At 41.4% G+C, this 13918-nt stretch overlaps 1 protein-coding gene across 11 annotated transcripts in view; it reads left to right on the top strand.

Moving 5' to 3' along the window:
• gatad2ab (GATA zinc finger domain containing 2Ab) overlaps nucleotides 1-13918 on the top strand; it is a 208947-nt gene that overhangs the window by 113303 nt on the left and 81726 nt on the right. For all 11 annotated transcript variants that reach the window (XM_072243979.1, XM_072243986.1, XM_072243987.1 and 8 more), the window contains one exon: nucleotides 2487-2781. In XM_072243979.1, coding sequence (XP_072100080.1) covers nucleotides 2487-2781 — 295 coding nt within the window. The remainder of the gene's footprint in view (nucleotides 1-2486; nucleotides 2782-13918) is intronic.

The following is a 13918-nucleotide window of genomic DNA, read 5'->3' as shown; positions in this document are numbered from 1 at the left end:
GTCTCAACCCTAAACACCCACCATCCCTTTGCTTCCACAGACGTTGCTTGACCTACTGAGTTCCTCCAGCATTGTTTTCTGGTCTCTATTGCAGCATCTGCAATCACTTGTCTCTTTAGTATAAAGCTGTTGAAATTTGATTTTAAAGAGCAACTTGAGTAAGAGTAACACATACACGATGCTGGAGGAACTCAGCGGGTCAGGCAGCATCTATGGTGAGGAGTAAACAGTTCATCTTTCAGGCTGAGACCCTTCATCAGGACTTAGTTAAGAGAGGTTAAGAAACTCATGCAGGGGACACCAGAGCTTTGACCCTATGCAGCTGAAAGCATGGCCACTCATGAAGAAATCATTTTAAAAAGTTGGTCTGAAATTGTCAGATTAAGTCGGTCACAGTTTTGATGTTATAACAGGAGATGGTGCACTAGCTGAGGCCGTGGAGATCAAGTTTGAGTTTATTGTCATCCATCTGTACACATGTATATCACCAAAGGAAACAACGTTCCTCTGGACCGAGGCAACACATAAAGTAATATTGCCATAAATAAATTAACAAATAATAAGGTGCATTTACAGCCCAAGTTTAAAAAGTAAAGAGTTATAACACTACTGGCACTTCTACATGATGAGACCTGGGAGGTGGCAGGGAGTTCAGATTTTTAAAAAATTTGAATCATGGTGTTGATTTTTCATCAGAAAAATCTGGATCTTCCTGGATCATGTGTATTTTACTTCCCATAGATTGTTCTGCTTTTAGTATCACAACTGCATGCTTGGTAATTAACATATTAAAAATGTAGAAGCTTATGACACAGAAACAGGCCCTTTGGCCCATGACGAATTGTTATTCTGCCTAGTCCCATCGGTCCTCACCTAGGCCATAACCCTCCCATCCATGTACTGGATCCGAACTTCCCTTAAATGTTGAATTCAAACCCACATCCACCACTCCTGCCTGCACTCTCATCCCCCTCTGAGTGAAGAAGTTCCCCTTCGTGTTCCTCTTAAACACTTCACCTTTCACCCTTAACTCATGACTTCTAATTCTAGTTCCATCCAATCTCAGTGGAAAAAGCTTACTTGTTTTTAGCCTATGAATACCCCTCATAACTTTGTGGAGCTAAATATGATGGAGGACTCAAGGCTCTTCGATTGCCACATGAATGTGCAGAAAATGGAAGGATATAGGCATTCTGTAAAATGAAGGGATTAGTTTAGTTGGGTATTTGATTACTGGTTTAATTAAGTTTGGCTTAACATTGTGGGCTGAGGACCTGTTCCTTTACTTTTCTACGTTCTATATAATGCCTGGAGTGGGTGGAGACATCAATTATGTTGGCTGCTTTACTGAGGCAGCGAGAAGTATAGACAGAGGAATTGTTGGCGCCCTTCCTTAAAGAATATTGATGAAAAATTTGGGTAAAATTATCTTGAATGCACACCCACAAATTATCACTGTTATTTATTTTGCAATATAAATCTATTGTTCACAGTAATGGGAGCTCACAATGTCCGAAAGGACAGACATGGAGAGGGGGATGATTGAGATGTGGTGGGGGAGGGGTAGATCTAGCCACCTTCTCCCTGATGGTGGAGAGAGAACCATGTTTCTGTGTACTCCACTCAATACTGTTATCTCTTGGTCTGGGCTGGGTTGCCTTCGCCTTTCTGAACAGTGCTGCAAGATTGAAGCAATTTAATCCAATGTTAGTTTGCGAGCAGTTTTTTATGGACAATGCTCTGTTCAGTTCTTTTCACAGGCTTGGAAGTGAAATGTATCAGAGTGAGAAATGTTCACAGCCACAGCCACATTCATTAGCCTGCTGTTCCACTTCCTGCCGATTAAAATGTATTCATATCATCGGAGTAACATTCAGCCTAAATTAGCAGAGTCAGCACTTATCATCGCACTGTCTATGTATGCCTTTCTCTCATTTGGCTTAACTTTACCCACCTTTTCCTCATCGCTCCTATGCTAATGACTTCATTTCAGTAGTGACTGCCACGCCCCAGCCATTTTCTTATGGAAATGCTTCTCAGGAATCCATTTCGAGTTATTTAATAAATATTGTATGTGTACAATATTCAGTTTTGGACTTCCTGATGAATGGAAATTTCATCTGTTCTATCAAATCCGGATATCATTTACACAGCTTTGACCAGATGCACCTTTTTGTGTTTTCTAAGAGAAAGTGGTTCTGTCTGTTCATTCTTTCTGAAATAGGTTACAAACTCTCAGTTCTGCTATCATTCTTGCCACCATTTCTGTGCACTTTATTCTTCATCCTTTTTTGCATTTCTGTCTTAATCTAACCTAACATATGCTGCTTTAGTGCTTACCTGTTTGTACTGCCCTCGTAAATATGGCAGCTAATAGTCTGTGAGTAGAAGATCCTGTTCCTTCTGTGTGTTGCTTGAGTAAATTGAGTCCCCCCCCCATCTTAAGAGTCCATGTCTTAATTTATTTTCCTCCCTTTCATCAACAGATATTTCTGCGATGACAGATGAGGTGTACAGGACACGAAGCCAGAAGAGAGCGTTGGAACGGGATGGTCTACACAATGACGTTGAGACAAAAAAACCCAAAATGGAATGTTCCCGAGGAACTGATCTGGACAGTGATTTGGAAGAACTGAAAGAGATCAGGATTAAAACAGAGCCAGCTGACCGGGGCGGCGGAAGAACTACGGGATTATTAAAGGGGCCAGGTGAAGTGAAAGCAACAATCAAAGTCGAAGTACCGACTGGAGATGAACCTGTTGACATGAGTACATCAAAGATGTAAGTATGCAACAGTGAACTGGCACTTTTTTTAACTGAAAGATTTAAATTTCTCTGACACTTTACAGCTGATACAGACAGTGCCTGGATTACATTACTAAAAATTGCTCCTGAGTTGGTTCCTCATCAAGTCAGAAACTTTAGTTTATTTTTATAGTTATCCATATGGCTCTGCATGTTTTCATTTCATTGAGTAGCTACCCTAATGCTGCCAGTAATGAAACTGATGGAATATGTGCTGTATCCAGTAATTAATGAATATCATGAAACATTTTATTATCTGGTTGCATTAAAAAATGCTTTAAAATGTGTGGTAAAGTAAACTTGAAGTCAGATTTCCATAGCCTGGGAAGCCTAGTACTTAAGAAATATTGGATACATCAACCTCAGTTTGTGTATACCAAACTTGTCTAGTAATAACCAGGTAGTGTTTTTATGTTTGGTAATTGACAATATGTAACAGGACGCCCCAGAAGTTTTGATTACCCTATCTACAACAGGTAGTCAGAACTGCCCAATGCATCACTGGCACCAGCCAACCTTCATCAAGGACATATATACAGAAAGGTGCCAGAAAAGGGCCAGTAGCATTATGAAGGATCCCACCCACCTTGCTTATAGACTGTTTGTCCCACTCCCATAAGGGAAGAGGCTACATAGCATCCACTCTCGACTCAAAAACAGTTACTTTCCCCAAGCGGTAAGGCTGATCAACACCTCCACCCAGTAACCCACCCCTCCACACCCCCAAGCATTTATCATTTTCTGTCAGTAACTACATACAGACACTCCTGTATTAAGTGTCATATCTGAAAGAGCATCTCATCGAAAAGCTGGCACCTCTGTTCGCTGCTCCTTCACTGCTGAACTGAGAGAGTCAGCGAGAATTTTGTTTCCTCTGTTAGTCTTGCTCGCTTGAGCGGTGAACTTTCATGTTCTATGGCAAGAGACTGCCATGTGAGGCTAAGTATTTTATATATGGTTGACACATGAAACCTGTACTGTTGGAAATCAGTTAACTGCCTCAAAATATTTTTCTGTAATATTAATAAAACTGCAACTGCTACATTAATGAGAGAGGTTTAGGAAGTTTTATTGGTGGATTAGATATTAGAGGTGATTCATGATGCATAAACAGCAGGTGGACCTGTTGGGCCGATTCTATGCTGTACATCCCCTGCAGCTCTTCTGTAACCTTCATTACTGAAAGGAACACAGTCTATTTTATATAGGCTGTCCTCACAATTCTGCACCTTGTCCAGATCTTTCACATAATGACGAGAAGAGCCTCGCATTCACAAACAGGATTATCACAGGCCCCACCAACAGATTGAGACATTGGATGTGCTTTCAGAGGCCAGTGGGATGGATGCGTAGGCTGCATCTTCAGTAGGCTGGTTACAGAGGATTATTTAGAAAGTCTGCCCAAAGCCCTGCAATTAATGAAATGTGCTTTTGGCAGCAGGTTATATTCATGTGTGCAGGTTGGGGACATGAAGAAAGAAAGTTGGAAAGCTTTCACCAGATAACATACTCTGAGCAGAATTGGAAGCTCCAGTAAATTGATAAGTAGCAGGAAATGTTTCACCCAGGGGTAAATAAGTGTGGAGTTGAGCTGTGAAAATAAAAATGTGAAATGATTTAAGAAGCACTCGGCGATATCAAGATGTTTGAGTATTCCAGATGAATGTGTGAAAGGAAGTAGTAGTCGTCTTGAATGCTGCTTGAGTGGTCAAGTACAGTCATACAATCACCAGCAGTGCCAGTCAGAACTAAGAAATCCCTTCCCATGACTGTGACTTTGTACAAAGAAAGGGCAGAAGTAGTTCTTTCAGAAGCATGTTGTCAGGATAAGAAACCAAAGATGTCTTCAATTTGCAAGGGGATCAAGCATGATTTGAACAGATGAGGTTGAGTTTGTTGGCTGATTTGAACTTGTGTAGATTTGAGCTTGTTCTTCAAATTGTGGAGAGCAAATCTCAGTGAAACCATTGAGAGCCATTGATGGAATTGTTTGTCCTTTCCAGTGCAATCGAATTGTAAATCTATAACCATCAGGACAATAGTTAGCAGCAGCACCAGGTGTGCCCAAAACATCAGTTCTTCATTCCCCTCCATAGACTCTGCCTGACTTGCTAAGTTGCCACAGCATTATGTGTGTGTTACTCTGGATATCCAGCATCTATAGAATCTCTGGTGTTTAACCCAATGCACCCTGCTACTGAGGAATATAGGCCCTATTAATTTCACCCTTTCAGGTCCCTCATATTTTTACACAACTGTATTTGAAGTATCTGTTCCAACAAAATGATCCTGGCTTATCTTATCTTTCCTCACAGTTGTAATTTTGCAGTTCCGGCAGCATCCTCAAAAATTTGCTCTCCATTGTTTCCATCGTAGTACAACTGCACCTCTCTTATGATGTGATAACTAAAATAACTGTGCACCAACCACCATTGTATGTAGTCCTGCCTCCTGCTGTGACCTCCCTGTAATCATGCCCCAGCTAATAAAGAAAAGCATCTTATATGCCATCTTAACCACATTATCAACTGGTGCTGGTTCCTAAAGGATCTATGAATGTATACTCGGGTGCCCCTGTTCTGTAAAGGATCTGTGAATATGTACTGGGGTGCCCAAGTTTTTTTACGCAATAGACTCCTACAATTAGCCATGAGGTCCATGGACTCCAGGTTGGGAACTTCTACTATAAAGGATCTGTGAATGCATACTCAGGTGCCCCTTTCTCTAAACCAGGGGTGTCAAACTACCAGCCCGCGAAGGGGTCCAGTCCGGCCCACGGGATGATTTGGGGGTGGGGGAAAGTATATTCACGACCATTTATTATGTATCTGTATGACAGCTGCTCTCTCCGCCACTGTCTGTGCCGCCTGCTGTGCTGGCAGCTTGTTGTGTGTACTTAGAGAACAGTATGCAGCAGTTAACCACCCGCTGTGCATAAGCACCTACCACCCTACACTGAAGACCACTAGGGCTCCACTTACGTCATCAGACACAGTATAAGCACACAGAGTACTCAGGTAAGTAAACACCTGTAGCAAGGCTGAGACTGTGTTTGCTGCTCTGGTTCAAAATGCTTTCCAAGAAAAGAAAAGTTGACTTCGAAGGTCGGATATTCAACGATAATTGGAAAGATCGTTTTTTCTTCTGTGAGGTCAACGGCAAACCATCGGCAATTTGACACTCTTTTGTCCGAAAGTAATTTTGGACATGGCCTACCCTACCACACTGAAGTCCGCTGGTTGAGCAGAGGGATTGTGCTCAAACGTTTTTTTCAATTACGTGCGGAAATTGGACTATTCATGAACGAGAAAGGGAAGCCAGTGGCGGAGTTGGATGACCAGGACTCGCATTTTTGGTGGATATAACAGAGCACTTAAGTGTGCGTAATGTTAACATGCAAGACCGCGACAAACTTGTTACGGAATTCTATGACAGCATTCATGCCTTTCAAATTAGATTAGGCCTGTGGGAGATGCAACTATCCCAGAGCAACCCAACTCATTTCCCCTCTTTGCAGTCTGTGCCAGTCGCTCATGGGAATAATGACAACATGGACAGGTACAAGGACAAAATATCATGGCTGAAAAGTGAGTTTCAGAATCGTTTCCAAGTCTTCACTCAGCTTGAGGTGGAAATCTCACTATTTTGCTCGCCGTTTGCCGTCAATGCAGCATCAGATGTGCCAGAGGAACTCTAAGTGGAACTAATTGAAATTCAGTGTAACTCAGTTTTGAAATATAAATTTGAGACCGTGGGTCTGGACTCATTCTATCAATACCTGGGACCGATGTACACCAAGATGACAGACTTTGCCTCAAAGATCCTTTGCATGTTGGGGACAATATATCTCTGTGAGCAGGCGTTCTCCATAATGAACATTAACAGATCCAAACTGCGCTCGCAGCTGACACACAGACATCGAAATGACATTATGAAAATCACAACTGCCCAGAAACTGGTCCCTGATGTTGACAGACTGGTTAAAGCCAAGAGATGTCGGGTGTCTGGAAGCAACAAGTGAAAAATGAGTGACACTGTTCGATGCACTGCGTCATGTAAGCAAAATGCATTTTGAAATATTGAGTGTCATAATATTGTGATTCATTCATTTTCTGACTATTATTGTAAATGTGATCACTTCAATAAAAATTAGAGACTAACTGTGTTCATTGTCTGAGTTTGATTGCTGGAAGCAGGCTATTAGGTGCAGTTGCGTAGCCTACATTTACAATTTGTTTCGTTAGGTCTACATTTGTGTCTGCTAATGTTCGATTTCAAATAGTTTATTAATGGAAAGGGTGTGGCTCCCAAAACAATCTTAGCCAAAATAGCTTCGTTTTTTCTCTCTTTCATCACAACTTTCTTGTAGCCTACGACTGTAAGTTAATACCAATCATAAAAATAATGCTTGCTAGGCAATCTCCTTCATAAGAAACGAAATTCGTAAAATGAAACACTTTGTAGTTATAGCAGAGACTGAGACACATGAGAGCAGGTTGAAAAAACGAAGGCAACAAGAGCTGTGAGAGCACGCACGCACACAACTGGTCCAGCCTGCATGAAGTCACATTTTGCCCAATCCGGCCCGTGACCTAAAATGAGTTTGATACCCCTGCTCTGAACTAACTATGAACAGATACTCGGGTGCCCTATTCTCTAAACTATCTATGAACAGATACTTGGTGCTGCTATTCGCTGAAGGATCTGTGAATGCGTTCTCAGGTGCCTAAGCTTTTTATGCCATGAAATCCTACAATTAACCATGGGTCTGTGGACTCCAGGTTGGGAACCTCTACTTTAAGGATCTGTGATTGCATACTCGTGTGCCCCTAGAGAGCTTTGCTGTTTTGCCACTGGCTGTATGCAGGTAGGAGGACAGCCACATGATCAGTTTTACCAAAATGTGGTCTGGAAATGGTAGACATTCCTTATCTTAGTATACAGTGGTTTAGTGTGTTGGGAGCTCTGGTGCTGCAGGTTATATGCTGATGATAATTGGGGAGGGTTTTCTTCAAACAAACCTCGTTGAAGTCCCAGGCTGTGGTTTGAACAACCCAAGTCCCAACATGGACAAGACAAAGGAGATGATTGTGAACTTCAGAAAGCAGAGGTCAGCCACTCTCCATTGCACATCAATGCTCCAGCACGGAGAGAGTAAAGAATACAAAGTTCCCTGGTGTGCACATACCAACCTAACTTGGACCCACAACACCTCACTAGTCAAAAGGCACAATAGCGTCTACACTTTCTGAGGAGATTGAAGTGTGTGAGATTTCCTGCCCCCATTCTATCTACTTTCTACAGGAACACCATTGAGAGTGTCCTGTCTGTGCATCATTTTGTGGTATGGTAGCTGCAAGGTATGAGACCGCAAGTCCCTACAGAGGACAGTAAAAACTGCCAAGAGGTTCGAGGTTCCCCCCCCCCAATCATTTGTGACATTTACACATTTTGCAAGCGAAGGACCCAAAGCATTGTTGAGGATCCCTACCATCCATCCCACAATCTCATTGACCCACCACCATCAGGAAGGAGATACAGAAGTGTTAGGACTAGTACTGCCAGACTGAATAACAGTTGCATCCCTCAGGTTGTGAGACTAATGAATACCCTGCCACCTCTGGGGTCTTGTCACTAGGATAGTGAGCTGTTTACTTGTTTACTTTATTAATCTATCTATAAGGTAATATTTTGTTTAATGTGCTCTGTGGGTGCATCATGGTCTGGAGGAGTATTGTTTCATTTAGTTGTAAAAAAAAATAGATGACAATAAACTTCAACTTTAACTTAGCCTGTCTCCAGTGGAGACTTGAAGATTGCGAATTTGCCCCATTGGAGAGTATAAGATTCTGATAGAGCTGAACAGAGTTCAAGTTCTATGGCTGTTTCCTTTATGGGCTAAATGTAGAATGAATGGACATAATCTTACATGGTGGATCCCTAATTTTTGAAACTAAGGAGGAACAAATCTTGGGATTGTAAATCTTTCCAGGACCACCAGACTCAAAAACAGTTACTTTCCCCAAGCAGTAAGGCTGATCAATACCTCCACCCAATAAACCCTCCCCTCCATACCCCTACCATCGCTACTTTATCATTCCCTGTCAATCACGTTATGTACAGACACTAATACTGTGCCTATCATCACTTTATGGACATACAACCTATGTATATAAGCTATAGTGTTGGCGCGTGGCCAAGTGGTTAAGGCATTTGTCTAGTGATTTGAAGGTCGCTAGTTCGAGCCTTGGCTGAGGCAGCGTGTGTGTCCTTGAGCAAGGCACTTAACCACACATTGCTCTGCGACAACACCAGTGCCAAGCTTTATGGGTCCCAATGCCCTCCCCTTGGACAACATCGGTGGCGTGGAGAGGAGAGACTTGCAGCATGGGCAACTGCTGGTTTTCCATACAAACTTGCCCAGGCCTGTGCCCTGGAAACTTTCCAAGGCGCAAATCCATTGTTTCATGAGACTAACAGATGCCTATATATAAGCTATATTATGTAATATTATTGTATTCTTTATTTTATTGTGTTTTTTTGTGCTGCATCAGAAACGGAGTAACAATTATTTTGTTCTCCTTTGCACTTGTGTACAGGAAATGACAAACAATCTTGAATCTTTCAAAATCTTGTCCTTCATGAGTAGTAGATACTGGCTTATTTAAGCATATTTGAGGGTAAGTTAGATTTTTGGATGTCATGTTTCTTTAAAGAGGAAGTCTTTTCCATCTTTTAGTCATTCACCTAACCCAGTGAACCTGCCTTCTGTACTATATTCTGTATTTTTAGTTAGCACAAAGCCACCAGTCTCGCATTTAGAATGGTCAAGTGATCAAGAATTAGTTCACTTTGACAAAGAAAATCCAGACTTCTGTGTTTGCTCTATTATTGCTGCTGCAGGAAGGTGGAAGATGGGGTGAATGTGAAATTCTAGAAAATGCTGGGAATACTTTGCATGTTCTGAGTTTTGAGGAGAGGTTTTCTGAGCTGTTCCATGCCACTCCTTCCATACATGCTGCTTGGCTGAACTGTGTAGTCTGGTCACTACAGTTGCACTTTAACAAGCAAGCGGATAAAAGCTTGGACTTTTCCACAAAGGAAAACCAGTGTCTGGTCAATTGGTTTGAATCTGGTGTCTGCTCAATTACCGAGCCCTTGCCTAGAAATGTATTTCCTATCCAGTGGGGATAGATTTTTTTCCTAAGCACAATTTCTTTCAAACATTCAGTAAAGTTGGCACTTAACCTTCAAAAATTCAGAGAATTTCTTTTCTTTTAAAGGTATTTTTAAAGTAGAGTATTTTTTAAAGTGGATATATTTAATGTGGAATTTGAAAGGATCCTGATTAGTAAGGTTGTCAAAGGTATGGGGAGAAGGTAGAATGGGATTGAGAAGGATAATAAATCAGCTATAGTTATAGTGCAATAAAATAATTTTGGGTAGAGAATGATTGGCACAGTCAAATGCAGGATCACATTCAGAAAATCAAATTTGAATTTTGCCAACCCTCCTTAGCGTCATAGGGCAAATACAGTACAGTGGATTCCAGTTAATTGGGAAACACCGGGTCAGAACATTTTGACCCAATTTAGCAGCTGCCTCAATTAGTTGAAGTTTCATGGAAATAGCTAAAGACGTATTTAAAAAAACTACAGTTTCAAATTATGAATTTAAATGAAATACAGAACAAATTAGAACGTCAGTACTACTACAGTGCAGTAAAACTGTGTTTTAGTTCCTAATATTTATTGATGGAGGAATTCCTTTATTGTGTTTTGATTGACTGTACACTGCCTATTTTAAAAAAGTATTCCCCCCCCCCCCCCGGGAAGTTTTCATGTTTTATTGTTTTACAACATTGAATTAGAGTGGATTTAATTTGTTTTGTTTTTGACACCAATCGACAGAAAAAGACCTTTGTGTCAAGGTGAAAACGGATCTCTACCATGTGATCTAAATTAATTACAAATATAAAACACAAAATATTTGATTGTATAAGTATTCACCCTCTTTAATGTGACACACCAAATCATCACTGGTGCAGCCAATTGGTTTTGGAAGTCACATAATTAGTTAAATGGAGATCACTGTGTGCAGTCAAGGTGTTTCAATTGATTGTAGTAAAAATACACCTGTATCTGGAAGTCCAAGTGCTGGTGAGTCCATATCCTGGCAAAAACTACACCATGAAGACAGACGGACACTCCAAGCAACTCTGCAAAAAGACTATTGTAAAGCACAAATCAGGAGATGAATACAAGAAAATTTCCAAGTCACTAAATATAGCTTGGAGTACAGTTAAGTCAATCATCAAGAAATGGAAAGAATACAGCACAGCTGTAAATCTGCCTAGAGCAGGCTGCCCTCAAAAACTGAGTGAGCATGCAAGAAGGGGACTAGTGAGAGAGGCCACCGAGCGACCAATGACAACTCTGGAGGAGTTACAAGCTTCAGTGGCTGAGATGAGAGAGACTGCGCATACAACATCTGTTGCCCAGGTGTTTCACCAGTCACAGTTTTATGGGAGAGTGGCAAAGAGAAAGCCACTGTTCGTTTTTAAAAAAAAAAAACACCTCACATGAAATCTCAGCTAAAGTTTGCCAAAAGGCATGTCAGAGACTCTGGACTCAGCTGGAAGAATGTTTTATGGTCTGATGAAACCAAAATTGAGATTTTTGGCCCTCAAACGAAACACCATGTTTGGCATAAGCCAAACACCACACATCATCACAAAACACACCATCCATACTGTGAAGCGTGGTGGTGGCTACATCATGCTGTGGGGATGCTTCACTGCAGCAGGCCCTGGAAGGCTTGTGAAGGTAGAGGATAAAATGAATGCAGTGAAATACAGGGAGATCTTGGAAGAAAACTTGATGCAGTCTGCAACTTGGAAGATTTGTTTTCCAGCAAGACAATGACCCCAAGCATAATGCCAAAGCTATACAGGAATGGCTTAAAAAGCAACAAAAAGTTAATGTCCTGGAGAGGCCAAGTCAGAGTCCAGACCTCAATCCAATTGAGAATTTATGGCTGGACTTAAAAAGGGCTGTTCACTCAGGATCCCAATGCAATCTGACAGCTTGAGCAGTTTTGTAAAGAATAATGGGAGAAAAATTGCACTGTTTATGTGCAAAGCTGATAGTGACTTATCCACATACTCAAGGCAGTATTTGCTGTTGAAGGTGCATCTACTACTTGAAGGGGGTGAGTAATTATGTAATCAATTATTTTGTGTTTAATAGTTGCAATAAATTCAGACTAATTTGTAGAAATTTGTTTCTGTTTTCTGTTGATCAGTGTCAAAAGAACCAAATTAAATCCACTGTGATTCAAAGTTGTAAAACAAAACTTGAAAACTTCCAGGAGGGGGGTGGTTGATTACTTTTTATAGGTACTATAAATGAGCTAAATCAGTGCAGTGGGGATAATGGACTAACTTCATACAATGTGTTTAGCAATTGCATTCTCCAAATTTCATTTTCATTGTAACATTCAAGATGATTGTTGATACCTTTAAATTCTTCGTAGGTCATAACCTGTTGAAGTGGTGAAGTCATTTCATTTTCAATCATGGACGTTTCTGGCATCTCCAAGCCTGACTGCTTGAAACTTCAGTGAGCAAAACAGTTCTGAATCTGAATTGTGTTACTGCATATTTCTCGCCAACTATCAGTGACAAAAATCACTGCTTTTTAAACACAAAAACATGCAACTGACATTATTTAAAAACTGCTCTAAGCGCAGTGTGGTCTCTAACTGCCACACAAATGCAACAGTTTCCTGACACAATTAAGTGGCAAACAAAGGGAATCCCAGCTATTTTATTGATTTAGTTTTTGTTCTTTAAAAGTTATCCCAAATAAACAGCTGTCCCAAATAACCGATGGCCTATTTAACTAAAGTCCACTGTATATGCCTGTCCTTAGTCCTTAGTAAATTAATTGAAGAGATCTGCATCTCTTCTTGACCTACCCACAACTCTCCCTCCCCCTCCCACTTCTGCTGCCTCCCCCCTCACCCACGCTCATGTTGTCTAATCCTATCCTTTTTTTAATTTAGAATAGATTCAACTTTATTGTCATTATGCCGAGTACAGATACAAAGCCAATGAAATGCAGTTAACATCTGACCAGAAATGCAAAGAATAGTGTTATTTACAAAATAACTGTGAATAAAAAGTAAGTGCTACAGCACACAAGTATAAAAGTACTGAGACAGTACAATATAGGTGCAATACTGCTTAGCGCTGTGATGTGAGGTTCAGCAGGGTCACAGCCTCAGGGAAGAAGCTCTTCCTGTGCCTGCTGGTGTGGGAGCGGAGGCTCCTGTAGCGCCCACCGGATGGGAGGAGAATAAAAAGTCCATGGTTAGGGTGAGATGCATCCTTGATAATGCATTCAGCCCTGCCCAGGCAGCGTTTATGGTAGATTTTCTCAATGGTGGGCAAATGGGTGCTGATAATCTGCTGGGCAGTTTTCACCACACGCTGGAGTACTTTGCGGTCCGATACGGGACAATTGCCATGCCACACTGAGATGCAGTTGGTGAGTATGCTCTCAATGGTACAGCGGTAAAAGTCCGTCAGTATCCTGGGAAAGAGCTGAGCTTTCTTGATGCTCCGCAGGAAATAAAGGCACTGTTGTGCCTTTTTGATCAGGATGGAGGATTTCAGGGACCAAGTGAGATCCTCGGAACTTGGGCCTACTCAGGCTGGAGAAGGGATAGTATAGATGCACAGATTACTTGGTTCTTCCACAGTTCAGGGTTAGGTGCTTCCTTCACTGGCTGGGTTACGTGCTCCCTTCATGGGCCAGGATTACATGGTTGTAGCATTGAATCTATTTATATCATTGACAAAGTGCAGATTTAAATTAAAATCCAAAAGGAGTAAAAGACTGATAAAAGCAGGATCTCCCAGTGGCCACACATTTTAATTCCACATCCCATTCCCATTCTGACATGTCTATCCATGGCCTCCTCTACTGTAAAGATGAAGCCACACTCAGGTTGGAGGAACAACACCTTATATTCTGTCTGGGTAGCCTCCAACCTGATGGCATGAACATCGACTTCTTTAACTTCCGCTAAGGCCCCACCTCCCCCTCGT

This window comes from Mobula birostris, chromosome 26, assembly GCF_030028105.1.
Source record: "Mobula birostris isolate sMobBir1 chromosome 26, sMobBir1.hap1, whole genome shotgun sequence".
Taxonomy (NCBI): domain Eukaryota; kingdom Metazoa; phylum Chordata; class Chondrichthyes; order Myliobatiformes; family Myliobatidae; genus Mobula; species Mobula birostris.
The sequence above is the reverse complement of the archived record's forward strand: the minus strand, read 5'-3'. Positions and strand labels throughout refer to the sequence as shown.